This window comes from Alternaria metachromatica (genome assembly GCF_023757995.1).
Source record: "Alternaria metachromatica strain BMP 0045 chromosome Unknown scaffold_9, whole genome shotgun sequence".
NCBI lineage: Eukaryota > Fungi > Ascomycota > Dothideomycetes > Pleosporales > Pleosporaceae > Alternaria > Alternaria metachromatica.
The window spans coordinates 52,645-80,062 of record NW_026055500.1 but is presented as its reverse complement, the minus strand read 5'-3'; the positions used below and the strand labels follow the sequence as shown (position 1 = coordinate 80,062).

General features: G+C 53.1%; 9 protein-coding genes across 9 annotated transcripts; 4 read left to right on the top strand and 5 right to left on the bottom strand.

The window, feature by feature from the left end:
* Positions 1-446: 446 nt before the first annotated feature.
* J4E83_004840 (uncharacterized protein) lies at positions 447-1,130 on the bottom strand (the record flags this gene model as incomplete). Its single annotated transcript, XM_049331765.1, has 1 exon — positions 447-1,130. The coding sequence occupies one exon, from the start codon at positions 1,128-1,130 to the stop codon at positions 447-449; it is 684 nt and encodes a 227-aa protein (XP_049188860.1).
* Positions 1,131-4,667: 3,537 nt separating this feature from the next.
* J4E83_004839 (uncharacterized protein) lies at positions 4,668-6,793 on the bottom strand (the record flags this gene model as incomplete). Its single annotated transcript, XM_049331764.1, has 3 exons — positions 4,668-4,899; positions 4,979-6,707; positions 6,760-6,793. The coding sequence occupies 3 exons, from the start codon at positions 6,791-6,793 to the stop codon at positions 4,668-4,670; spliced, it is 1,995 nt and encodes a 664-aa protein (XP_049188859.1).
* A 925-nt stretch (positions 6,794-7,718) lies between these two features.
* Positions 7,719-9,984, top strand: J4E83_004838 (uncharacterized protein; the record flags this gene model as incomplete). The annotated part of the gene is made up of 3 exons (XM_049331763.1): positions 7,719-8,456; positions 8,512-8,671; positions 8,891-9,984. The coding sequence occupies 3 exons, from the start codon at positions 7,719-7,721 to the stop codon at positions 9,982-9,984; spliced, it is 1,992 nt and encodes a 663-aa protein (XP_049188858.1).
* Positions 9,985-10,783: 799 nt separating this feature from the next.
* Positions 10,784-11,814, top strand: J4E83_004837 (uncharacterized protein; the record flags this gene model as incomplete). The annotated part of the gene is made up of 2 exons (XM_049331762.1): positions 10,784-11,662; positions 11,713-11,814. The coding sequence occupies 2 exons, from the start codon at positions 10,784-10,786 to the stop codon at positions 11,812-11,814; spliced, it is 981 nt and encodes a 326-aa protein (XP_049188857.1).
* Positions 11,815-12,212: 398 nt separating this feature from the next.
* Positions 12,213-13,886, top strand: J4E83_004836 (uncharacterized protein; the record flags this gene model as incomplete). The annotated part of the gene is made up of 1 exon (XM_049331761.1): positions 12,213-13,886. One exon carries the CDS (start codon positions 12,213-12,215, stop codon positions 13,884-13,886), a length of 1,674 nt encoding a protein of 557 aa, XP_049188856.1.
* A 188-nt stretch (positions 13,887-14,074) lies between these two features.
* J4E83_004835 (uncharacterized protein) lies at positions 14,075-14,870 on the bottom strand (the record flags this gene model as incomplete). Its single annotated transcript, XM_049331760.1, has 2 exons — positions 14,075-14,317; positions 14,430-14,870. 2 exons carry the CDS (start codon positions 14,868-14,870, stop codon positions 14,075-14,077), a joined length of 684 nt encoding a protein of 227 aa, XP_049188855.1.
* A 425-nt stretch (positions 14,871-15,295) lies between these two features.
* Positions 15,296-18,359, bottom strand: J4E83_004834 (uncharacterized protein; the record flags this gene model as incomplete). The annotated part of the gene is made up of 2 exons (XM_049331759.1): positions 15,296-16,436; positions 17,131-18,359. 2 exons carry the CDS (start codon positions 18,357-18,359, stop codon positions 15,296-15,298), a joined length of 2,370 nt encoding a protein of 789 aa, XP_049188854.1.
* Positions 18,360-20,297: 1,938 nt separating this feature from the next.
* On the bottom strand, positions 20,298-21,689 carry J4E83_004833 (uncharacterized protein; the record flags this gene model as incomplete). The annotated part of the gene is made up of 4 exons (XM_049331758.1): positions 20,298-20,571; positions 20,989-21,358; positions 21,410-21,603; positions 21,649-21,689. 4 exons carry the CDS (start codon positions 21,687-21,689, stop codon positions 20,298-20,300), a joined length of 879 nt encoding a protein of 292 aa, XP_049188853.1.
* Positions 21,690-23,740: 2,051 nt separating this feature from the next.
* On the top strand, positions 23,741-26,125 carry J4E83_004832 (uncharacterized protein; the record flags this gene model as incomplete). Its single annotated transcript, XM_049331757.1, has 2 exons — positions 23,741-23,788; positions 23,861-26,125. 2 exons carry the CDS (start codon positions 23,741-23,743, stop codon positions 26,123-26,125), a joined length of 2,313 nt encoding a protein of 770 aa, XP_049188852.1.
* Positions 26,126-27,418: the final 1,293 nt, after the last annotated feature.

Here is a 27,418-nt window from a genome sequence, read left to right as displayed (position 1 = left end):
GAGGTCACGGTACTGCACGCTTGTCTCCTAGTCTGCAGTAGTCGCGTTTTCGGGTGGGGGATGGTTGCGCGTGCTCGACTCAGTATACCGCCGACGGAGGTTGTCAATGGAAGGGGTTGGCCCGTTGCGTTTGATGAGGTCGTCATAGCAATATCACCGAGCCAAGTGCGAAGGAGGGGATGAAGCTTGAAGATATTATGAAGTGGAATTTGTTTGTTGTTCGATCGCTATCATGCTGCCGCGGCACGCAATGCAGTACAGTATGTGTAAATGCTCGATGAAACACCGCCCAATGCGTGAAACCATAAAAATGCAAGCCCGTGGTATACCAAAAACGCCTCCCAATGCTGTGTGTAAAGTCAAAAAGCCACCAACGCCGCGCAATGCTGTGTATCCAACCCCTCCCCCATGATGCACCTTTTTCTCTATCCCGCCGTACTGCCGTGCTACAAGATCGACTCTCCCGTTACCGAGTCGACTCGTGCTCTTGATTTTGATCGGGTCGATGACCTCCGGCGTTCCGCACCGTCTTTGGGCTTCCTAGTCTTTGCGCGACGTAGCGCAGGAACATCCTCCTCCTCAGATTCGTCTACAGTGAACAGGTCCGGGCTGGGTTCTCTCCATGAGTGGCGATGACCCGATAGTGTGCGCGAGTACCGGCGACGGTTTTGCTGTTTGCGGGTTGCGAGATCCTGTGCGCGGCCTCGTGATGGTTCAGTGATTCTGATCCGTGGCGGGCTGAGCTGAGACACGACTTGTGGCGTGTCGTTCAATCGATCGTCGTCCAGTCCCATAAAAGACTCCTCCTCGTCCTCTTCGTAGATGGTAGGCGCGTGGTACTGAGTGTGGAGCTGGCTGTGGTTGTGCTTGACATATCGGGTCCACTTGTTGGCGAGGTTGGACTTGAACTTGGAAGACTTGGTGGTGCGCGGTCCTTCCTGGACGTCGATGCCTGCGCTCAAGGACAGCTCGTACGGGTCGTCAGCCTCGGTGATGGGTGGTGAGATGAAGTGCGAGAAGGGGTCTTCGTCGATGTCCGGAAGATCGTTTTCATTAGTGTCGTCGCTGCCGTTCTCGACCCATGGTGGGAAGGAGTAGGCGCGAGGGGTGCTTCGTAGATAGGAAGGCATTATTAAGAGGAAGTCCTTGAATTTCCGAAAGAGCGATGAACGTCGAACAGGCAGTGATGGCTTAGCGCTTGATTCAACCTTGACAAAGGCGATGTGACCGAGAATGGTGTTCGTTCCCCCGGCTCCTGGCCGGTCCTTCCTGAAACAGCAGTTCGCGAACGCTCGGTGAAGAGAGTTCACAAGTGGTGCTGGTAGGAGATTTTGGTAGTAGGTTCGCCAGTGGTGAGCGGCGCACGCAAGCTATATATGCGTGACTTTGGGGTAGGCGTCTGGGAGTGTCACGAGTGGGCGGCGTGGGAGAGGCGACGAATATGAGACAATGCGAGTGCTGCCAGGGAAGTGTTTGCCTGGGAGAGGGCAATGCAAGAAGCGACAGTTAGTCGGAACCGTGGTTTATCCTCCGCGAGATGTCTGGTACGGGATGCATATTCTGGAGGATTCCTTGGGTACTTATGTTGACAGGCGAGCGAAGCAGCCGGAAGAGGTGCCCTGCATGTGCAGTGCATGCGCATTAGCGTGCGGTGTGGATGAGAAGCTTAGTGCAGCGTGAGCAGAATAGGTAAGGATCCCAGGGCGCAAAGGAATGGGTGACAGGCAGAGTGATGGCGGGCGGGCCACATGAGATGGTTGGCGGCACACCATCTCGGTGTAGGATGACCTGCAGGCTGCACGCGCGCATTGGCCACTAGGTGTTGCGGACTCGACGGCCGTTAATGCAGGACTGACGATCCATGGAGTGCCGCTAGATATCAAACTATGGCCAGAGACTGAACAGCGCGATCGTGCAAATTGCAGCGAGCCGTAAAGACGACTGGCGACACTAGGCGTCGAGGGTGGAGCCAAAGGCCCGAAGACACTACGTAGTCACGATACAGCGCTAGCGGCGGGGCAGATCACACCAGCATACCATCACAACCTCTCTGTTCCCACTCAGCCTCATTTCAGGCTTGCCTCTTTTGGTCCATCATACACCCTCTTCTGCTCACACGCCGCTCGCTCGCGTCGCTGAGAGGCCACGACTGAACTGCTTAGAGTCCCGCTACATCCGCCCTGCCACGCTCGTCGTGGGCATGACGAGGCTGCTTGCGTGAACCTTTGTTCTGTGCCTGCAGCCGACGCTCGACTACACCGAACCCGGTGGCGTTCTCCAGAAATGTTTCATCAAAAGGTCATGGATAGGGTTTCAGCTCCGTGGATGATTCAGCTGATGCGGCTCCAATACACCACACTGACAAACTACATTAACTTTGGATCACCGTGACAATTGCCACTATTGAAGCCTGGCACCGTGGTCTGCCTACACGGAGCATTACCCGTATCATTCGACAACCTGGGATAACGCGGCAGCACCTCTCGGCTCCACTATCCAGTTCTCCATTATTTTGAGATTTCTACTGTTTTCCCAGATTCCTCCTTACAACCGCGATACGGCCCGATTTTGCTTGGGCTCTACAAAAGATGGAATGACGTAGTTTCGCATACACACGACCCTCCTGTTGGGCTTTGTAATGTTACAGTCACCGTTTTCTGACGTTGCGGTCAACGTCGACGATAGTCGCACACTGTAGACGTGGGTAACGCGGTTCCCGGGCGCCAATTTGGGCTTGCGCCTCAATATCTGACTAAGAACTCTATCTCGCCCACCGCAGTGTCACCTGAACCCTGATGCCGCCTGACGAGTCGGAGTCGCCTGCATTCTTGAATTTCAATGCGTCCCGCTCGCTAATGCTAGCAGGCGAAGTCTTGGGAGCTCACGTTCAGCTCTCGACACGAAATTTTGTGCGCCTCATGGCTGTTCATGTTCCAAATGATGTTCGGCGTGCACGAGTTTGTCGCGGCTAGGTATTCAAGAACACTACCTTGTTGGGTGGCTGGGGGCAGCTGTGAAAATCTCGGCTCCTCTTTCCAGATGCTACTACAAGTCGCTTACGCCATTAATGAACTGCATTCGACACGGGATTGGACGCTTCTACAGTGTCTCTCCTAATGCGAACCAAACAACGTTCACGAATAGAAGCTCATCGTCTTCCTTCGAAGCGTGTAGTCTTCCCTGCCATGCTGGCTTCCATGCGACCTAGCCTCCGTTATTCGCAGCGCTTTCTCCCTTGACTGCACACGTCTTACCAGATCTGGTGGACTACAACACAGCATGCCCTAGTAGCGCTCTCTACTCAATTTGCTTTTTTCCATTCAAATCCTTGGGTCCTTAGTCTACACAAATCGACCGATGCAGTGGCACGCGTACCGTGATCTACCACTCACCGCTGGGACGACCCCAGCAAGACTAGATTTCTTCACAGCCGACGTCTACATGCTTGCAGAGTCCGTCCCTCAACGTCCTTCACGATGCATTTCCAAAGCCATTCACCGCCCTACACCGCCCTTTCCGCCATGCCTTGCGCGATACGATCTACGAGGCGTGAGCGCCCGGGAGCTAAAGTCGCTCGCTAGCCTACAAATCCCCAGCAGGGATTCCCCAAACCGTCAGACCTGCATTTGTACCAAGGAAGAAACACCATACCTGTGGGTCTACAACAACTCGGACGCTTTTGTTCCAGGTTTCTTGAAACAAACATCGGACCAGCATCGGTCCACCTCGGACTTTTTATGACGCGCGCCTACAGTTACGGGCTCGCGTTCCGGCGAGGCGACGAAAAGTTCGAAAGAGATGATCATTGGCCGCCTGCCTCGTTTCGATTCCGTCTCCGTTCGTACATACGAGGCGCTCACCGCTGGTGTTCCTGCACCAAAGCCCGACACACCGTGCCGATAGCGACTTACATAGTGTTGAATGCCGGCATTTGTACCAGCGCTGACAGATTTCCAGTCGCCTTGACTGGATGCCGACGCCGGTGCCAGGGATCCTGTCTGTGGGGTGCATGGTTGAGATGAGCCCCGCCGTCTCTTCGAATTCTGCAACACCACGGACTCTGATCCGACTAATCGCCCCTCTCGATCCAAAATCTAGTTGAGATGCGCGCGCGTACTGTCTGCCCCTATCCTCGCGCCCAATGCATGTCCATGGTACAACGAGGCTCTCACCGACTACGTCACTTCCTTTACCGTCTATGTTTGGGTATACTCCTCTCCGCGGGTCAATGCGATAGTAAGCGCTTCTGAGAAAGACTTCATCAAAATTACCCCGCTCCTCCCACACGGAAAAAAATTATGGTGGACGCGTGTTCCGCGTGACACCATCGACATGGTGCGGGAATGCCGAGCCTGCAAGTAGTCAATCAGCTGCAATGGCAGAACAAACGTGAGGGCTGCAACAACCAGAGGAGAGAAGGAAAAACAAAAGAAGGATAAGCTTCGTCCTAAACGCTTCGTCGTAGCATCTCGGAGTCAGCACTTGCGTATCCCCATGCCCATTACCCCAGCTACGTCACCTGGCACACGCGTTGCACTCACGATCGTCGCGTTAAAAGTCTTGTCTCTTTATTCTTTGCTCTTCGTACCCAATCACAAAAGTGCACGCAGACCCCCTCGTTCAAGAAACGCCGTTCCAAACGCCGCGATCAATGGGTATAGTACATGCTAAGATCCGATGCCAATCTCATATCCAAGCATCACCTCTGTTGATGCTCCCTCCCAGCCCCGATTTCCGCCCGTTGAGATCATGAAGTTGCACGTCGGGTCGAGGTATAGCTGCGATATGACGCCGGTGCGGTGTCCGGGGACAATAAAGAAGGGTGTAGCGGCCGCGCCGGCTTTCGGTCCCGCGTCGTTGTGGGCAAGGTCGTAGAGGCGGAGGATGTCATATGATGCGCTGGTACATGTTAGTGCTTGTCTCACGTCACGTCACGTCACGTATGTATGTGTGCGCGTGTGAGGGGAGGTGAACTTACCAAATGAGATGTCGCCCATTGGGCATAGCCCGAACTGCACTCACTGCACCACTGACGCTGGGGAATCGGAATGTGCGTCGCGGCTCTCGTAGGCTCTTGTGTAGACTGTATTCGTCCACTGTGCCGTTTCGCCGACCAGCGTAGATGGAGTTGCCGTCTGGTGACCAGCATGCGTTCATGCACCACGGTGGTGTGTTTCGCGGGGGTGTGATGCGTGCGACTGGGTTCGGTTGCCGGCGGTCCCAGATACGCAATGTGCCGTCCATTGACGCGTCCATAAAGGTCGTTTCAGATGAAGCAGGCTGCTCGGTCTGGTTTGCGGAAGTAGTCGTAGACTGTTCGAGATCCTCTGCATGGGGCAGGCCGTTGGAAGTGCCATTGAGCTGCGCATCTGTAGTTCCATTCGCTGCTGGTTGGTTCTCAGCATCTACTGGGGGTTCCTTCGCTTGCTCCGCAGCTGGCTCCTCGGGTGCTTGTACAGGACCGCCCATGTCCATCATGTCCATGTCAGCATTGGCGTCGTCGTCCGCTTGTTGTATGCCGTTCGCGATGGCTCTAGAGAACTCGTCCTCGTCGTCGTCACCACCGAACGAAGGAAGAGTGGCCGAGAGGTTGTTTTCCTGGCCGTCGCCGAACAAAGAGTCCTGGTCCTTGTCTCCAAACAGCGAGTCGTCTGGAGATCCCTGGGCATCCTCAGTACCTTCTTCTTTGGGTATCACGGGCTTGATATCGGCGCCGTTCGCGAGGGCGCCGTTGGTTCGAGGTCGGGCGGAGTTGTTGGAGGAGAAGGTGCCGTTCGAGGTAGGAAGGGTTTCGGTATCCTGAGGTATAGGTAAGGTAGACATGGGACGTTGCTCGATTGCGGATATCTGTCCTCCGCTCGTCTCGAACTTCCTCTTAACGCTTCCAGTATTCAAGTCCCAGTCATTGATAGTCTTGTCCCAACTACCACTCAACACTGACGTCTCGTCCTGCGACAATGTCAAGACCGACACGGCTGAGGTATGGTTCTTGAGTGTGTGTATCCGCGTTCCTTCCTGATGGCGCACCGACTGCAGGTTTATGCCTCCCGAGTCCAGACCCGACAACAGCCATAGCGCTTGGTGGTGTACTGCGAGCGAGTATACAGGAGATAAGCTCTCGGCTGCAGCACTGTCCTCATTCTCCCAGTATGAGAGAAGCACGCCCGCCTTGGTGACCGAGTCAACGAAAGGGTGTCGCTGGGCCACGGTCAGGGCAAGCTTTCCGTTGGCCGTGTCTACCCAATTGAACTTTCGTATATAGCCGTCCGCGCCTCCGCTGAAGACCCATCGCATATCTGGTGTTGCGGTAATGGCATTGATTGAGGTGCTATGCGGTGCGGCGATGGTGGGTATGATGTCGTATATAGGCGCATTCAAGGCCTCCTGGCGCACGCTGGGGTGGAAAGGCAGGTTTCCGAGCACGCCCGAAGCCGCCGCTCGAGGGCTGGGTGATGTGAGGGTGACAGATGGATTGCCGTCTGCTTGTCCAGCTGTACCACCATTGGATATGCTGTTGCGCGGTCGCTGCGAAGGGCTGTCGGGCTCGTCCTGGTCCTGATCTTGATCCTGGTCTTCATCGTCGTTGTCGTTGTCTCCGTCTGCATCGTCGTCGTCATTATCGCCGTCATCTGCATCGTCGCCCTCTTCCTCCTCATCTACATCCATGGCATCATTCTCCTCCTGCTCATCTTCCTCCTCGGCGGAGCCTGTTGCGCGCGGTTAGTTGGCAGCTCCTCCGAGCGTCGTGGGGATATTTACTGGCGCCATTGTCGTAGTCGTCCTCCTCATTCATTCTGTCTCCATGAGCATGAGCTAATTAGCACGTGCTCAGCGGATGCACTGCTACGTCGCGTCGAGTGGATGCGCCGATGTTCGCGTTGGGGAACATGGGTGACGCTCGGCCTCGCGTCATTCTCCCGAACGGCACCATTCCTGTTCGGGACTAGCAGTCCTGGAGCCAGCCCGCGGGCTGGTCCAAATGGCCTTCAACTCCCTGACCAGCACCTGTGCAACGTACAACCCCGACCCATTTTTATTGGCTGATATTGTACAGGTTTGTCTCCTTCTTTGGATGCTGACGGTTCGCCATAACCGGGCGTGGGACGGTGTAGTCGCCACACGCAGCAGCAATGCCCACGATAAACGTTCGCCAACACGTCCGTCCTCGTTCAAGGCGATCTTTTCCGAGAGTTTACAATCCAGGACTCTCGCAAAGTCTTCGCGAGATACACAGAACGTACGAAAACAGACCTGTAAACTTCGACAGTTGTCTACTTCGTTTCCCTTTGATGTCTTGTCCAGCCTGATTTGAGAGACCTCATCATCCTTACTATGGCCTCCGGTCCTGTCTCCTGGAATGCTTATGCCTGGAACGAGTATTGATCTTGGCGTAAGAGTCCACAGCCACCAGGCTGGCATCGGTATTCAGCCTTGTTACCCCTACCCAAGTATTTGCCTCCTTAATGGTTTGGCCCCCACACCTGTCGCGCTGGCTCACTCTGCGATATCTTGATAGGTTTCCCAAATGAGGCTTTGTCATCTGATGGCCACCGGTCTCATCCTCAGCCTTCTTAAGCATGGCATATCCTCGCGCCCCGCTGTTGTCCTGATATCCCGTTCTTCTGGCCTCTCTTCTATCCGAAACCTCTTTCTTCTGGCCTCTCGTTCTTCGATCGCTTCGATTTGCTACTCATCATTCTGACATCCTGCGGAGTGTGATGGAGGATACTGCGCTCTTGATCGATCAGCGATCGTTGGTCTCCACCAAAGAGAGTGATGTTCACAAGCGCGATCTGGGACCTACGCATCCCATCGAAGGAGCCAAAATTGCGCTGAAGCGTGACTTTCCATGGCTTGAGCTCATGTTTCACGCTGCAGCACTCGCCATTGCTGGTGTCCTTCTGTGGATACACATCATCGGACTCTTTTGGAGGGATTTCAAGATCAAGAACCAGAAGCGGCAGAACATGGAACTCAAGGCATTTCAGGTCGCGTCCAAGGCTCACGAGTTGCTGATGCTCGCATCACTATCCATGATTGTCTTTCACTACATGCGAAGACTGCTGGTCGGGCGAAATGGTATTCCCTTCGGACTCGTCAATGCACTTCATGTCACAGGCTCGCCCAGCATGCTGTTCAAGTGGTCATTCTGGGCGGGATGGAGGCGTCATCTCCCATTCGGAGGCTTGTTGTTTCTCACTTGTATCTTTTCGCTGACTTTAGGGCCGTCGTCAGCGATCACAATGATTCCTTCGCTTGAGTGGTACGAAATGAAGAGCGCTTTTCCAGCCAACGGCTCATCCGTCCTCTACAACGCAACTGCAGCCGAAATCTGGCCAACTGTCTTCAATAACTCAATGGACACGAATGAAACTGCTCGTTGCCTCCAAGATCCATTCAAGTCACCATTAAACCTACACTGCCCGTCGGCAGGGTTCATCGATATCTATAAATGGGTATTTATCTCCAGTTTTTCGGATATAACATGTATTCAATGCTGAAACTATTCAGTTTATCAGTTTCACGAAGACTGGATCACGCGATGACTTGCTCTTCACAGACCTACGTGCGAGCAGCGCTCAACGGAAGGTCTCCATCAAGACTGGCAATGACCCAAAGGGCGGCTGGGCCTACACCACCGTCGTTACAGAGCTGAGCTCGAGAACACTCGGTACATTTTATAACTATGCAAGACACAACAATGCCGGCGGTACTAGAGACATGGCATATCCCCGATTGCGCATCATAGCGGACACTCCAATACACCAGCCCATCGTCTATGTGAAGTGTAGCCTCTCTATGTGGACCCAAGTCCCGGATCGACTACGTGTCCCATTTCCGAACATCGATAGGTCACAGGCATGGGGGCAGGAGGCATTGCATCCCGAAGCTGAGACAAAGTACGCCAAGCCTAACGATACCATCTTTGATCGGCTACCGAGTAAGAACGCGAGGTTCAAGTGGTACAAAAACAACAACGGGGATTTGTCATCATCGCTACTTGCGTTGGCAATCATCCCTGTCTCGGCCAAAAACTCCACGAAAGACAGATACCCATCCACTGCCACTGTGGCATGCTCAACTGATGCAAGGTGGGTCTCTAGCGATGCATATTACCAGCCCAAGAACTCGACCACTGTCTCGAGCAACGTTTCTGATGCACTCTCCGAGACCGAATGGAAACCCGAAAAAGCACTCCTCACCAACTTGGGCATATCAGAAAACCCGCTCGACCTGAGGCTAGACTGGGCGCATTTTCTGAACCGACAACAAAGCGAGTGGCTAGCCGACAACTCTTCCTCCAGTGTCAGTGGCATGGCGCGGTTCCTCAATACTGCCATCATCCGCCCTAAACAAGAAGAGAACCGGATAACGGCATTCTATGCGCCTAATATGACGACCCCGGACACGGGCGGCGCATTCGAAGAGGCAATAGCGATGCTGGTGGGAACCGTGCTTGTAGACGGCATAGCGCGAAGCATGTCTAGATTATCCTCTCTCGTCAAAACTAATGCCACCGCTGACGTGGTAACAAGACTTGAAACCTTCCTTCCCTCAGGTGAAAGGCTTTTCAAGTGGAATCCAGACAGCTACGTTCCCGGTTTCTACTCCGTTCGCATCGCACTAGATTCCTACGGATACGGATACGGACTCCAGAACACAGCCGTCTGGGCAGCCATGATTGTCCTGCTGCTCTTTGCGCTGATGTTGATTGTGCATGTAGCATTTGTAGGCTATTCTGTCGCTAGGGGACGGTACTATGGTGGCGAGTGCTGGGAGGATGTAGCGGAGCTCATCGCGCTGGCAATTAATTCGGCGCCGAGCGAGAAGCTGTACGGTACGAGTGCGGGTGTGGAGCGCGCCGATACATGGAGGAGTTTGGTCAAGATCCAGGAGACAGGCGACCAACATCTGGAATTGTGTGTCGTGGATGGACAGCAGGAGAATGGAGGTATGGTCGTGATCGGGAAGGCGTACCTGTAGCCCATACCATTTATTGGCTTTTGATATAGACTGAAGCGACTACTTGCCTGAAAGCTGGGCATAATTGCGGCTCATAGTGGCAGGTTTCAATCTTCTTAGAGCTGGTTAGGTTTCAAGGACTTTCGGCTATCATCTAAGATACAATTCGAAGTAGTGTTCGAATATTTAAGGCCGGCCCCTTTGTGTTACCTGGATGCGATTTAATTTTAACAATCAAAATTTGACTTACAATCCCTTGTTGTAGCTGTACTGTAACTTCAATGGTTGCTGCGATGATTGCTGCGATTCTGGGCTGGTGTGAGCTCGACGCGTTGTTGGGATGATAGAATGGGTGAGGAAGCAAGCCACCCCACATAACCCCACTTACGTCAATTATGTAATGCAAAAGCTCGGACAGGAAACTACGGGAACTCTAGCTGAAGACACCCGTCTCGCGGCGTCAAGATTACATTTGAATCGGACCTCCATCAAAAAGAGCATTACAATGACGAGCTCGCAGGAAGGACCGGTAAATTGCCGTTCCTCAGCTACCCATGCGGCATGGCCAGAGGTTTCGAAGTAAGTCGCTAATGAACACTCGATAAACTCCCCCAGTGCTCATCGCGTTCAGGCTATACAAGCAGATAGAAGCGAAGGAAGATGAATGTGAACAAATCGATTCGGGTGAAAAGGATGTCGAGTATCCAGACGACGTAATAGATGAGATAAGGGCTGAGATCAGGCGGCTCGACAAGTAAGCATCATAGCTTCAAGAAGCGGGTAGTCACTGACTAAAGACAGAGAGATAGACTCTCGAATCATGAAACATGAAGCTGATGGTTTCAGAAAACTCGCAAAGAACCTGCTGGATGCTCTAGGTGGCGTTGCCGAGTTGCGCCTCTCAATCTACGAGTTCCTATGTGTAGAGAAAGACGGTGTTCACATACCAGATTTCAACCACGACTTCTTTCATGAACACGATACGGCAGACACGGTGAATTGGGTCGCTATGGAGGAGATATCCTGGCCTGATTTACCAGATCAAGATGAGAAGAAAGCGATCGTAGATCGTCGGCTGGCAGCTATCAGAGAACGTTACATATTTGATCCCAAGCTATTTGGTCCTCAGATGGCTCGGGAAGTCACAGAGGCCTTCCTCGAGATGAACGTACTCCACTTCCGCGATGCACGATTTATGAACGAATTTATCAACACACCTTTCCCGTGCGGGGCTATTCCCAGAGATCACGTCCGGAATATCGTAATCTATATACGATTTGAAGACTTCCTCGAGAGAGCTGGTTGGGATGTGCGTTCGTGCCCCGATACGCCCCATGAACCAGGCCCGGACTTCAAATGGAGAGAACACGGTGTTTACAGCACCTTTCGCCGCGACATCGCTTTCATTCAGCGTCTTGTATTTGCCGGACCTCCGGAAGTTACATTGCTCATGGTTACACCATTTGGCCGATGGGATGCGAAAGAGCTTGACAAGGATCGCATTAACCTCAATTTCCTAGAGGTCATACTGCCAACCTACAATCATCTGAAGAAGAATGGGTCAGCCACCAAGGTCATTTCTAAGAAGCTTGATAGCTTGATTGATAAGGGCTGGTACTCTGGGGGAGCGGGTTGGGTCCGTCACGATGATGAAGACGTCACTTGGCAAGTCGAGATCGCCGCCAATGCATATTCTCAGGTAAATACAGTTTCTCGTAGCTGGTAAATACTTTACTCACGTCAAAGTAGTCTACTATTGACAATTACGTCTATCCGGGTGGTCGAAAGAGCTCGGAGCGCATCCAGTTAGAGAAGGCTATCAAGGAAGCTGCTGCACAACGCGCCGCCTAACGATAACCTTCTAATATGAGGTACAGCCGGGCGAAGAAGGTCTTGAGACAGTGGCGACGAAAGTGGCGACAACAATGAAAGCTATGGAAGCCTAGGTGTTCGCAGATAGGTGAATTGACTCGGGCCACAAGGTTGTACGTCTGGGTGGACATTCCTCCCTCATATAAATTTGCGAGCCCATTTCCATTCCCCACTACTTCTCATCCATCACACTCACTCAACTTGATTCAAGTTGCAACTCAACCACGATGCAGCAACACGAAACCCAAGCAAAGCTTACTTTACCTTCGGACGCGGATATGTCTCCTTCGACGAACATGGGAGCGTTGTCTTCTTTATCAGAGGAGCTGCTCGATGAGATCACGGGGTATACAACAAAACCAAGCGACCTCGCTCATATGTGCCTCGCGTCGCACCAGCTACGACGTATCGCGAATGAAAAGCTCTACACCAACCTTGCCCTCAACGAACGCTACTCGGGAAGCTACCACTGCGCGGTCGAACAAGTCTTCTCCTTTGCGCTCGCGCTCCTTCACAGGCCTGAACTAGCATCTAGCGTTCGCAAGCTCTCGATGAGTCTTATAAGAGGGCAGCCAACCTCGCCTCCCAAATGGTCATCTGACGACATCGCTAAAGCACTACGAGTCATCGACGACATGGGTACTAAAGGCACTGGTTGGGCCATCCGTGTGCCAGACTGGAAAGCTCGCTTACTTTCTGGCGACGGCAAAGCTTGTGGTGGTCTTATTCTTGCTTTACTTCCAAATCTGGTCGAGCTGGAGATAGAGATCCTTGCCACTATGCCTGACTTTCGTGTAGCGGACGACGATGTGGAGTATAACGAACGCATTGTATGGTCCCAGCAGCGTTACGCAGAGGATCCTCTCGACAAACTCTTTGGAAAGCCTGGGTACTATCTCTTGGAATTTCTGAAACTCAAACGCACCGATCCGATCATGTCCTCTCGAATGAAAGGTATCCTCAACGCAAGACTTAGGAACCTTGTCAACAGACCAGCTTTGGATTTATCCCAGATCTGTGGTCTCAAGACACTCGAAACTTTGCGGTTCTTCGGCAGCCGTCTTGACAAGACTTGGTGTACTCTGCCGAAGCTGCAGTGCTTAGAGGTCGCGCGAGAATGCAGGGTCCCCGCTTCATTCGTCGCTCCTGCTGTTGATACCCTTCAACTTGAGCTCGCTAGCTGTGTAGCAATGGAAGTTGATCACAACGGGGCGCTAAATGGCGGTTTTCTTTCGGCCACATCGTTCCCACGGTTGGAACATCTCTCCATCCAGCTCACCAACTTCCACTCGTCTGGCGGCTTCTCTGTTGTCAAACCTATCCTTAAAGACTCCAAGCGTGCAAAGAGTAATAGGATGGTTTATTGCCTTTCTCGGGTTGCGCCTAGCCTCAAAACCCTCTCAGTGAGTGCGTACGACAGCTTCGACCAAGAGTTCTTGAAGTGGATGGGTCCGGTCCCCACCTTTGCTTTCTTCAAGCAGCTGGAAACCCTTACTATACCACAAGTTCTTCTTCTTGGCAATGGTTTCCCGAATCCTTGCAAGCTTCTTCCTGCTAGTATCCAAGTGATTGAGCTTCTTCACCCAAGCGTCAAGGCCTTTGCTTGGCTCGACGCGCTCAACAAAGCTCACCACTTCTTCCAGGACCTGAAAGCTGTGTATCTGATCTTCGAAGACGCCCAAAATGACCAGTGCGTCACGATGTACGAAAAATACAGCGATTGGATCGCGGGTCGCGAGATGCACTACGAAGTGATCCTGCAAAGTCCTCCGGCCGAGCGCGCCGTATGCGACACAGTACCCGACGAGGAAGACCCACGAGCCTATCGAATATGGGCACGCGCTGATGAGCGGGTAGTACCATCTTTCGACGATGAAGAAGCCTTTCCAACACTTGTGTCATTCATCAATGACTCAGAGGCAACCCAGAGACGGCAAGCTAGCCACACTTTCCGCATCTCATACGCCTCATGCGCAAAGGAATGGTACCAAAAGATACGTGTCGCGACTCCGGGGACATCCAAACAAGTTGATAATGATTCGGCCGTTTGAGGACTTTACCAATAGTGCGCATTCTCGCAGCGGCGGTGTTACTATCATCAGTGGGCACTGCTAGGCGGAGGAAATGCAAAAGATTTATTACAAGATGCTAAGCAAACAATGTGGCGAATGGAGTATACTAGAAAATGAATGCAAGTGTCATTCACCAAGTGCTTGTGATAGCTTCCATATGTGACCTCTCAAACTGTTCGGCCCAATTGACCCTCTTCTGCAACATCGTCACCCAGCTTAGGAGCTTGTGGTTCTTCTCGGGAGATAGCGGGTGCCCGAGTCTGTTCACGCTGATCCAGGTATGACACGTCGTCCTTCACGAGCAGAATCGCATCTGGCTGAACCTTCCATGCTTCCTTTGGATTGAGAATGAAGTCGATGGTATCAGTAGTGCAACGGTTGTCGGTGCTTGCCTTCAGGTAATGCCAGGCCTGCGGGCTAGGTGCCTCGCGGTTCGGAGTCTCAAGGCAGAACCTTATCTAAGGCACGCTAATCATCAGTACGCTGCTCATCGCCACGACTGTCGTCTTTCGAGTAACTCACGCCGCGGATGTTGCTCGGTGGGAGCTGTTGTCTGTACATGACCCACTCCGCCATCCCAGTACCCAGTCCGTAGTGGCCGAGGACAAGGTTGACAGCGAAATAGAGGCTAAAGGCGCCGAGGATCATGACCGAGAATGCACACCAAAGACAGCAGAAGGCGGCTGCTCCTCGCCAAGCTGATCTGCTTTCGCCGAATGAGTATGATCCAGACGAGCTGGTAGGTCCATCCACTTCGCCCCAGAAGCCTATTCTCGACTCTTCGTCGTCGTCATCGTCATCGGTCGGCGGATGGAGCAGTTGGTGCGCGTTGGTACCATGGCTGTTGTCACTGGATAGGATACCGCTATCGGTCACTTTTTGAACAGCTGATGGGCCACGGAAGTATGCGAGCAATGAGGCATGCGGCAAGGCGACATCGGCGTCTGTGTTCGAAGTCGACATTCTGGTTCAGTTCGAAATTGTGAAACCAATGCGAGAGATGCGTATATATTATGTGTGATTCCAAAAAGAGACCAAAATCGATGGATGCAGCGGTGCCAATTGCAGTTTTCCGGGTTTTCGCGCGGGTCGATGATGGGGAGAAGTACAAGAGAAAGACATGACAAGGATAGAGCTCTTGGCTTCGCACAGCCGTCGCATACGGCGAGGAGGTGCGCTCTATGATCTACAAAGGGTCGTGGAAGGTATGGGGTGGAGTGATTGCCGCGACTAGTAGGAGGTTTGGGTATCGCGCGTGGACGAACAAGGAAGAGGAAGTCGCGAAGTAACGTCACTAAATGAAGCCCAGAAACTAAGGAAAAAGGATGTATGCAATATATTAAGACAGGGGAAAAAGGCTCAACTGAGTATCACAGCAGGAAAACCCGTTACGCTGGAGATCCGAAAGGACGAGTTGGTTGACTTGATCTAGCGTTACCAGTACCACTGGGTGTTAACGAGAAGCCTGCGAATCCACCCGAAGCACGTGGAGGAAGGCTTCCGAACAAGCTTCCTGTGGCTGGAGTACTAGAGGTAGTTGGACCTGGCGTATGAGCGTAAGAGGCAAACCCAGTGGTTGTCACAGGAGCGTTGGAAGAAGCGGAAATCGCGTTGGAACCGGAGGTGGGCGGACCAGCGGTAATAACCAGATGAGAAGCCGTGTGAGCGGCACCTGCAGACGAGACAAACTTCTGAGGGCTTGCAGATTCCATCTTCCTGGGCCAGGATTTGAGAAGCAGAAAAGCCAACTCATCAATGGTGTCTAGCTTGGATTCCAGCCCGGACAACTCGGTGATGTCCACCTTAAAATATGTCCGGAAAGCCTGCACTATCTCGTCTCGAAGACCGCGGTTAGTCTCTGGGGTGTTGCTGTACGTAAGTTGTACTGCGGCGATGAAGTCTTCGGAATCAACGTGGTGATCCAGGCTCTCGCGAAACTTGGTCTTTGCAAGTCGGCTAAGCCCCTTCACCTGATATTTATCAGCGAGCGCATACATGCTCGCGTGTATTGTAAGCGGACTGGTGATTTCGATGCTGTTGTCGGGCTTTCGGTGGCTGACGTATTGGGACGCTTTCTTCTGCTGCTCTATTTTCATTTCCGACTGCTCGATATTCTTGAGGTTCAACGCGAGGCAAGCGCATTGATCATGACGCTGAGAGCTTCCAAATGCGTATCGGCGGGGGTGGTGAGCGGGCGCCGCTGCTGTGTTGAGGTCATATTGCTTGAGTTGTTCGAACGCGGCGATGCCAATGTCGTCGGTGGGATCGTAGTCACCCAGATACAGGTAAGCGATTAAGCGTCGGATCATGTCTGGATCATCGTCCGGCAGATCGATACGTCGTTCATCAGCTTCCTGTCCAATGTCAATACGGGAGGTTGGCGCGAAACGCTGCGGACTGACCTTTCCGGCGAATTTGATATTATTCGCGAAGAACTCGCATGCTGAGCCAACCACAACGGAATGCACATCGAATGTCGAGTTGCCGCAGCTGATAACTAAGTCGGTGAAGTCACCATTCTTGTAAGCCCTAAACTATGTCAGAGGCGGATACGGATGCTGCCGTGGGCGCGTAAGTGTGGTGCGGAGAACTTACCTGAGGATGTGAGGCGGACAACTGAAAGGCATTTTACACATCGGTGAGCTTGAATTCGAGGTTCTCGAGGGAGGAGCGACGCGTTGGACGCGTCCATCGTGAGATTACGCCGACGCGACGCATGGGCACGAATGTGGCTCGCCAGCAGCCCCTTCTTGAACAGATAAGCGATAGATGTGCTCTCCAGACTTTACCACATGCAGCAGTGCTGCGCAGGGAGCGAAATACTGCATTACTAATGACGCAACGTGAAGCTGTTCGGGTCCGGAGAATTAATGCATGCAGGTGTCAGCGCGAACCACGCTAGCGCTAGGGCGTCGTCGGGTCCCCAAGACCAACACCGTCTTATATCATACTCTTCCCCGCCGGTTAGATAGCGAATCTTTTCTGCGTTCCCGACAGAAACTCTCAGCCTACCCAAGAGGCATTCACGACCTTTCCGTACGATGACGCCGTCGACAAAACCGGAGCCTGGATGACCCCTGCCCATTATCACGGATGCGCATAATCAACATCTCGACTCTGACAACCTCCCGGCCATCTGGTGTACTGATCTATTAGTCTTCATGTCTTCTATGTATCTATCGCCAGTCGGTCCCTTTTCTATCATCCCGACAAGGCCGGGAACGCCAGACTAGCATCTTCCGAGGACACATCTTCCAACCTCTTCATGGCTTCTACAGATAGGCCTGAGAGGCGCAACTGTTCAAGCCTGTCTGGCAGTATCTCCCCAATTCTCTTCCTCGACACCAGGCCACGCTCCAAAACTCCTTCAATGGGTATTTGAAGGTGCTTCATTTGGTTGAAGTGGGCCAGGCTTGTTACCGGCTCCAGGTACTTGAAGCAATGCGCATCTGTGCCGGCTTTCTTGATGCACAGCACTTCTAGTGTCTGCGATACTGCAGACATAGTTTCGATGAGGATTTCCATGCTTCCCCGCGCATCATTCCCAAGAATATCAGCCTCGATCTGATTTGGCCCTGGAGCTAAGCACTTGTTGCTTATGTTGATGGTGAGCGATCGCAGGCAGGGCATTCGCTGAAAGAGTTTGGGTAGATCTTTGTATCTCCGGTCGTCGTTAAGGAAGACCTCGGTGGTCAGATTCAGCACCAGTTCTTCGACCATGGAGACACCTGCTGATGCAGTATCCCAATCGACGCTACAGTGAAGGCCAAGGGTGACAGCCCTCAGGGAAGACAACGCCAGCCAATCCCAGCTCATATGACGAGCATGCAGATGCAGCTTCCGGAGCGCCTTCAATCCTGGGTTCATGGCGATATCGAGGGGGTGTGACCCAGCCTTGACTGGAAGCCTGCACTGTACGCTACATGCATGGCCATAACGACCGCTGTCGAGCTCATGCAGGCTACCGTTGGAGATGATTTGCAGATCGAGCTCTTTCAAGTTCGGGAGAGAAGCAAAGAGGAGTGCCGCAATCTGTGTCTCGCCCATATACACGCGTGTGTGCTGGAAGAAGCCCTGGAGTACTGGATTGCCAGCCGCGGACAATGTGGTGAATGGGATCTCGACAAGATGGATGATGGGCCGCAGCGTGAGTTGGGCTACTGCGCGTGCTAGGTCAGGACGACTGAAGAGGGTGCGAGCCAGTCGGGCAATTTGTCGCGGCATGGCATTGTCGGTGTAAGAGATCGTGGGGTATCGATGGAGTGCCTCCTGCGCCATGGAGCCGATATGTCTGGCAGCCAAGCTGAGGTTATGAAGATCGACTTCGGGGACTTGGGCGACGACCTGGAGGAGGAGCTCGTCGGGGAGCCTCTTCAACGGAAACGAGTCAGCGACGGCCGGTTCATCTACACACAAATCTGTTAGCATCGGAGTCCCCTTTGGAGCATTCATTTCTATTGACGGTGGGTTGAGGTTATCGGTCTTGGCTAAGGTTGGTCACGCAGGCAAGGTTCTCACAAGAGATGGAGATGGTATCGTGCCTGTGAAGAGTTTGCAGCATCGGATACAAAAGTTCGCGAAGTGAAAGGGCGCGATGAGGTATGAACGATGAGTGAGATTGCACGCAAACGGCGCGTCGACTCCGATACCGCAAACCACACCTCGCTGCCAACACGGCCATCATCGCATGCCACTCTCGATACACACGTGGTCTAATACTCGAGGCTTACCGATCAAATACATCGTCACTCCACAACACTACGTCGAATGGCAGAAAAGGGCAACGATGATGGGATATGACGATACTCGATCGATGCAATCCTTACGACGCTCACTCTGACTACCTTTTCCAGCTCTTCCCATATCCCTGTGTTATCTAGGCACAGATATTATCGCTTTCAACCTCTCCTGTTCCTTGAAAGCAGCGCGCCTCCTTACTGCGCTCGTCATCACTGAAATGACCGCATGTCATGGAACCTGCCACCCCAACAGTCCAGTGTCACTTCGATTTCCAGGATGGCTAGCGAGCTCCTAACGACAGTCGCCTAATGGCGATGATAGTTGTAGTAACCCATCCTTCCCCGTATCGCAATCATCGGCAAGAGTGTACATAAGTCAGCAGAAACAAGACACAATGAACTCACCCATGCCATTCACTATTCTACGGCCCCCTGTCCTAGTAAAACGCGATATCTGCGTGTCATAGTCGATATATCGAAATCCCATACACCGCAAAACCTTCCAGCTCACAAGCATTCATGATGTACCCGCAGAACATTCGAGAAAAGAACCAAAGTCTAACGCATAAACAATACACCGATGCCCACCATCAAAGTCCTCGCAAAACCGACCAAATACACACACTGACCCCTGTCTTCTCACCACCATGCCACCAAGCAATCCACCACCGTGATCCGGACAAACATATCGCACAAACACTACAAAACTCTATCGCGCCTCTGATTTCAAAGCCACAAGATCGGTAAGCAATGTAGATCCCGTCCCCACCCCTCTGCAGGCAACATCGGAGGAGGAGGAACGGACCGAAAACGTTTGTAGATCTCTTGGTATGGCTTGTATACATATCCCGGGAAAGGGAAGAAAGTGAGCGAAACACCTCACGTGTAAGCCGCGTGGTGGCTGATCAGCGCGATCTTCGGCTCTTGTGTAGACCATGTTGCGGGCTGTAGCAAAGGCTGTTCCTTTGACAGTTTCTATCTTTATCGTGTAGAGCACGGCCGCGGCGATTGGCAACTCCGTGTTGATGGAAATAGCAGTGTCGCAAACGCTATCGGCATGGTAAAACTTGTAAGTTGGGATGACGTATCTTTGTGGTGTTTGCCCCTCGGGACCATTCGCGCCTAGACATTGGGTATTAATACACAGTGATATGACTGATCTTAAGATCGGGGTAGACCAGATGTTACAATGGATATATTCATGATGTTGAAACTATGAAGAGAAAAATACAAGATCGCTCATTGGTATCGCTAAAAGTACTACAAAAGTTCTCGAGAAAGAAAGAAACAGACTGCCAATGAGCAGAGTCAGTAAGCCATTGGCTCAAGCACACCGGGTGTGACGTTGAACTACGCGGATGCGCGGCTCGATAAGGTTGGTAAGACATGCTGACCCCGCATCACGTCGACGGTTGACTGCAGCACTGTCGTGAAACACGTTGTCTTAGCCAAGACAGACGTTTTGTGTGGCGGCTGCGTACCACCCGCAGGACAATCCCGGTCTTGGACGCGCGTAGGATTCTACACAGATAGATGACGAGATTCAACATAGAGTTGAGTCGTATGCTTGCAGCGGCGATGCAGATACTGGTGCACACTGCGGGGCAGCGATGATTGGCTCGATGCGGGAACGACTGTGACGGGATTCCCTTCAGGAAGAGACAGGAAGTCCGCTTGCCATACGGAAGAGTTCGAAAGCAAGACCTGGTGTTTCTCGCACGGCCATCTCGACATCGGGTCGCAGCGACAGGCTGGGGTTGGCACGGAAGGTCTGGATGATGACGTCTCGCAGACCACGGTCAGTGTGGTAGGTAGACTCGTACGCCTCTTGGCAGGCCTCTGGGAAGTCGGCACTGCTGAGGTGCAGGTCAACCTCCTCTGCAAATTTGCTACGCGCAAGCGCTTTCAAGCCTGCAATGCCATACCTGCCATAAACCGTTAGCAAGAAAGTTCCAGAGGAGGTGTGATGAAAGATGGGTGCGTGATTGGAGAGGGAGTAGTAGTACGCTGACGCGGACTGTTTCGAAGATGCAGCCATGGAGGCCCAAGGACCATAGTAGGTAATTGGTGCATCTTGAAATCGTACACAAGAAAAACAGACGAAAGGGCTGTGTATGCAAAGGTACAGTGGGGTGTACAGCGCGGGGTGCGATTGGCGAGGTAGAGTGCCGGTGACGCATATGGCGGAGTTTGTCGGCGTTTCAACCGCCGTGCCACGCGCTGCACACCCCAGTCATGGGAGGTAGAGCTGCAGGCGCAGATGAAGCAACCCCGCAAATCGCGGCGCGCATTCAGGCAAAACGTAGAAAAGTAAACAATGACGAGAGAATGGTAGTACTTACTTCTCAGCGATGGCGTAGACCTTGGCATGTGTGATGAGATGTGTCGTCTCAATGTCGAACTCAGTCTCTGATTGCTCGCTTTCCAGATCATCATCCTCGAAGAACTGATCGGCCATCGGCGTGTCGGGCAGCTTGGAGGATGCATCGATGCTTTGAAACATTGGCTCGTCGGCGGGAGGAGTCAGCGGCATTGAGTTGTTGGTTGCTGCCATAAGTGCGAGGAGCGGGTCTTCGACTTGGACCAGGTTCAGCTTCTTTGGGGGGCTTCTCCTCTTGGTAATCGATGATCGTAGAGAGGTAGGTCGGTTCGATCGCTGTGAGGATCGGCGCGAGAGTGACTTCTTGGTGAGGTAGTCCATGTGGTAGAAGTCTAGAAAGCTTTAGCACAGTCTAGGGTCCCATCGCCTCATGCAATACGTACAGTGCACCATGTGTTCAACAGCTTCTGCGTCATCTTCGCTGAGGTCAACCACTCCGGTTTCTGCTTCCCTGAAGCCATTGCGGCAGGCTCCCTCGAAGAAGGTGGATCTTGTTGCGAGGAGGATACGGTGTACTGGGTATCTTTTGGCACCACAAACAATGGTCAGATCTGAGTATTGTCCGCATGCAAACAGTCTAACAGACTTAGCTGGGTTGGAGGGACAGAAGGATGTAACTTACGAGGCCAGGGCTGACTTGAGCTCGATCATTGGTGCGTCCATTGTGTGAAGGTGTTGTGTGAGGGTCAAGGTAGGAGTGTGAGAAGGTTGTTGCTGATACTCGAAAGGTTTTGCGGGCAGAGGAAGGCTTCTTGAGGCAGATGCTCGTAGGACCCTGCCGTTAAAAACAAAAGGACAACGGCCACAGGTGTGACGATTTTGACCTTACGCAAGAACGCGTAGGGGTACGTAGGGTTCAGGCGCTGATCACGGAGGCGCCGCGCGAATCCGAGAGACTGGATAGGCTGAGTCAAGGGTACCGAGATCGCCGGAAACAGGCAATTTTATGCTGTTGGCGATTCAGATGATTGTATATATGGCGAGATTGCTGATTGCTCAATGCTTGTATAGAATGTAGTTGGGTATTGCAGATCGAGGTGAAAGCGGAGTGTAAGGCAAGAAGGGAGGGCTACTGGCGCTCTTGTAGGCATGCAGCCGTCTCCAGCCATGGTACGCTGGCGTCAGTCCTGGACGGCGCATTCAAATTCAGTGACATGGGCGGTTGCATGGACCGCATCTAGGCAAGTCACAGGGTCTCCCATCGCTCGCAGGCAGCGCAAGATTTGAGCTGACACGCATCGCTTCGTCCAGAGGACTCAGTGGCTTGGCGCAAGTGTAGCGCGGGCTGGGCTAGAACAAACAGGGCGGTCTTCTGCAAGCGCATCGTGGAAAGGCAGGGTAAGCAATGTCACGCGAAGAGCTAAGGCTCTAGTGGCTGCAGCACAATGCCGAACGCGAGCCATGGTGGATGCGAGGCGCAGGGCATGTCAACTAAGCGGCAAAGCAGAGCAGCTAGAGTCAACTGACCAGGGAAGTCCGGGAGACCAGGGAAATCATTTGCCCTGCGCATGAAAGGCTACCGTTGGTACTGACGGACTCCAGACGGTCGGCGAAACGCGAAGGCCGCTCTCCGTTATGGGGACGGGCGGCCAAGAGGCGGGGCGGAGGATTCCGTCCAGGATGTGTGGGGAGCAGGCTGCGATGGCATGGGAAACCTCAAGCCGGTGTTGCACCACGACCGAACGACCAAGACTTTGACGTTTGGCAGGAAATCTGGTGGGGGGAGGTTCTGGGCCCACCACCGGCGATCCGTGCTTCTTTGGGACGCCACGACGCGTACCAGAGAGTGCGATGCGGGATCACGAACGAATGTTGTGCTTCTCCTAGGAAACTGTAAATGTTGCTACATATCCTCGTCTCGACATGCCTTTAGAAAAGCGTGTTCGGTCAAGATGTCCTACCCCGGTTTCAAAAGCCGACATGTCTCCGATGGGAGATCTTTGCATGCGTAGAAAGACAGATGACAGTTAATGCGTTGCTGCGACCCCACGATTCCATACTGGAACGAACAATTGGGAATCATCGAGGCCAGAGTGTATGGAAGCGCATACGAGAAGGTTGGTGGTGTGGAAGGAGCTGTCTAGCCAGACGCTACGCGGACGCCGAAAGCTGAGACCCAGCCTTCCGTGACAGCAACACGGAAGCGACTTTGGCCGCGACCACGTACCAGACCGATGGAAGGGAATCTAAGATCGTGATGAGATGAACGTTAAGCTAGATGCGTATGACCAGACATGCGGAAGCTGAAGCTGGCGCTATTGGCTTCGCAGAGCACCTAGGCAGGTGCTCAGCCGCAAGCCACTCGTACGAGTACCTGAGGCCAAGCGACACGTGAGATGCTGATGCTTGTCCGTGTGTAAAAAGGAAAGAAAGTCTAGAGAGTATCGTCAAGCGTGGACATGGTGTTGTGTTGGAAAGTGAAGAAGTCACAATGGGCACGGCAGGAGCAATGGAGCACGCGAGGCTGACATAATGCGAAAGTGACATGGGTGCTTCGGTTGTCTCGCGAAAGGCTGACGTCGACAATCACCGAGCTCTGGGACAGGCAACTCGCTGTACACACGCACAACGTCAGACAGTCGCAATTTCGACGAGTTCACTCACCTTGAGCTTGATGTGCGCGTCTATCACTGCGACATAGACTTTATTTCCTTCTCCCTTCTATTGCTAAGCCAACCACCACCACCAGCCAGCAACCCCGCCCTGGCCCAACTATGGCCGACTTCAAGTTATCAGCCACTCTGCGCGGCCACGAAGATGATGTACGTGCAGCTGTCTCTATAACTACGGGAAACTACTGGACTATGCAGAGCAGCGGCTAACACCACCAACAGGTCCGCAGCGTAGCATTCCCATCTCCCTCCTCCATTGTCTCTGCGTCGCGAGACTTCACAGTACGCGTCTGGGCACAGCAGTCACAAAGCCCACCGATATGGGACAGCACCATCAAGACGCACGGCAAAGAGTTCGTCAACTCCCTCGCTATCGTTCCACCCTCGTCCTCTTTCCCCGAAGGCCTGGTCGTATCGGGCGGCAAAGACCAAATCATCGACGTACGGCGGCCCAGCAAGAACCTCGAGGACGACGCCGACGCTCTTCTAATCGGACATGGCAACAATGTGTGCGCGCTGGATGTCAGTGAGGACGGCAAATACATTGTCAGCGGCAGCTGGGACATGGAGGCACGGCTGTGGGAAGTAGGCAAGTGGGGCGAATCTACAGTGCTGCAGGGACACTCTGCCTCTGTATGGGCCGTCCTCGCCTACGACGGCGACACCATCATCACCGGCTGCGCAGACAACCAAATCCGCATATTCCACACCTCAGGCTCCACGTCCCCGGTGCGGTCAATACAAGCACCTGAAGTCGTGCGCGCTCTCTGCCGATTGCCTCCGGATCATCCCTCAGGTGCCCAGTTCGCTTCCGCTGGCAACGACGCCGTCATCCGGTTATGGACACTCAACGGACAACAGGTGGCTGAGCTGCACGGCCACGAGAACTTCATCTATTCCCTTGCCGTTCTTCCCAATGGCGGTCTGGTGAGTGCCGGCGAAGACCGGACGGTGCGCATATGGGAAAACAACCAGTGCATCCAGACCATCACCCACCCAGCTATCTCCGTATGGACAGTAGCTGTATGCGGCGAGAACGGCGATATTGTCACTGGTGCGAGCGATAAGCTTGCGCGCGTCTTTACCCGTGACCAGTCCCGCTACGCTGCAGAAGCCGAGATCCAGCAGTTCAACGACGACGTCAAGGGCTCTTCGATACCACAGCAAACGGTGGGAGACATCAACAAAGAGCAATTGCCCGGCCCTGAGTTCCTTACACAACGTTCCGGCACCAAGGAGGGCCAGGTCCAGATGATCAAGGAGATGAACGGCAATGTGTCCGCATACCAGTGGTCTGCAGCCGCCAATCAGTGGGTAAATGTTGGCACTGTTGTCGACTCGGCGGGAAGCGGCGGACGCAAGATCTCGCACGCTGGCAAAGAGTACGACTATGTGTTCGACGTTGATATCGAAGATGGCAAGCCTCCGCTGAAGCTACCCTACAACCTCAACCAGAACCACTACGAAGCTGCGCGCAAGTTCATCGAAGACAACGAGCTGCCGCTCACGTACCTCGACCAAGTCGCCAACTTCATTATTCAGAACACACAGGGTGCGACGCTAGGTCAGAGTAGTGCGCAGGGAACGGACCCGTGGGGCTCAGAGGCACGGTATCGGCCCGGCGACGCCAATCAAGTCGCGACCCAGCCTCCACCCGCACCTCCGGCCGCTAAGATACTCCCGCAAAAGGACTACCTGCCCATCACGACAGGAAACCACAAGATCATTTTCAAGAAACTTACCGAGTTCAACGAGGCCCTTGTGGCCGATGGACAGAAGGGCATCTCGTTGAATCCGCCCGACGTGGAGCAGCTGAATGCGACCGTCACGGCATTGGAGCAGGGAAATGGCAAGGGCATTGACATTACAGGCGTGGAGCTCCTTGTCAAAGCCGCAACACAATGGCCGGCAGAGAAGCGTCTGCCCGCCTTGGATTTGCTACGGCTTGTCCTTGCTTTCGAGGAACCGGCAGCCTTCCTAGTGTCGCCTGAGCAAAGTCTGTTACCAAACCTTATTGAATCAGGGGTTTTCACGGAATCCTCACCGCCCAACAACACAATGATGGCTATACGGTGTCTCAGCAATCTGCTCCAAACAGAAAAGGGACGATTACTTGCCAGCACAGAGTTTGATAACATCCACCCACTGGTCTCGCCCTTCCTAGCATCGACGAACCGAAACTTGATCATCGCACTCACTACACTCTATATCAACTACTCGGTACTGCTAAACTCCGAGAACAACGCGGACCGTGCGCTTTCTTTGCTCGACGATCTATCCAAGATTCTCACTACAGCTACCGATTCCGAGGCTGTATATCGCGCGCTTGTGGCTACCGGCACTTTGCTGTGCTTAGGTCCAGACTTCTGCGAGGCTGGTAGGGACATTCTACAGATAGGCGATGCCATCACCCGCGCCGAGCAAAAGGTCAAGGAGCCACGCATACGGAACGTCGTCGCTGAGATTCGGCAAAGGCTGCAAGGCTAGATGTCTGCTGTGGCTGCACCTTATTTATGAGGAAAAAACTGAACAGGTCTAGGGCCTACATCGACGCTAGGATACCTATCTTTTAGGCTTTTAAGTTAATGTAGGCTGCAGGCCTGTTCGGTTTCTTTCTTGGTCGACGTGGCTGGACAACAGACCAACCTTCCGATGCGCTGAACCAAGGTACATGACACACGGAGGATTAGCGTTTCTTGACAAGAAGTGGCAGAGGAAGAAGAGGCTTTGAGGCTCGATTCTTGCGCAGACAAGGCATAATTGGACAGCGATATCAGCCTAGCAAGTTCGAATGCATTGATAGACAGATAATTCATATAAACACGTTCAATCACGCGTGGGTCGAATGCAGTCCAACACCATCGTACCCGCGCATTTCCCCGATCGTCGTGCCTAAGGGCCTAGATTGGCATGCAGCCATCCGCGACGTCAACCTGCGTTTCTTCCTTCTACTTCATGCAAGTCAATTTAGTTCTTGCAGTAACTTTCCCCGCAATTGACATTTCAGCAATTGCGACCATGCGAACATTTCCGTTTTTCGCACATACACTACATCCGCATCAATGCCGCAAGATCGTCGTTCGTGACCGCCGTTGTAGGTTTTGTTTTTTGCATTCTTCTTTCAAAAAGGCCATGCACTACGTTTGCGATCGACCTGCAGCTGCATTGAACTGGCTATGCGTTCTTCCTTCCCTTGAGGGGTTTGAAGTGCCTGGGCAGGCATGTGCCCTGTACCTTCCCACACCGTTAGTGATCCTCTTCGCTAAACTGCCGGCGGACTACTACGTGTGTTCGCCAAACGCTCGTCGTGAGATGAGGAATTGGCAATAGAACGCGGCACGATGAGATGACGAGGTCGACGTCATTTCCCAAACGACTCAGATGGAGCCGTCGTCCCCACTCATAATCGATTCATCTAGCCGTGGCTAATCTGTTAAGTTCATGAGGCAAATGACGGCGTGGCACTTGCCATCATGCGGCCTGTTCTCGGTCAAAAGAGAACAGGACTGGCTGACTTGGGTCTCCGTCACTTGCGCATTCGGTGACGGAAGCCATGGCATTTGAACACGTGTGCGAGGCTGTGTGCTAGTTCTGCATTTGGCCGATGGCCATGGTTCAGTGAGGGAGTGAGCGTTAGGGCGAGTGCACAGGCTGCTGTCGGCATGTCGGTACTTGCGAGAGGCCGACTTGTAACAGTGTGATGCTTGCCAAGTTTTGTGTTGCGCGGCCGAAGTAGTGAGGAACAAGGACCCAGAGGTTGGAGGAGCGGTGTGACTATGG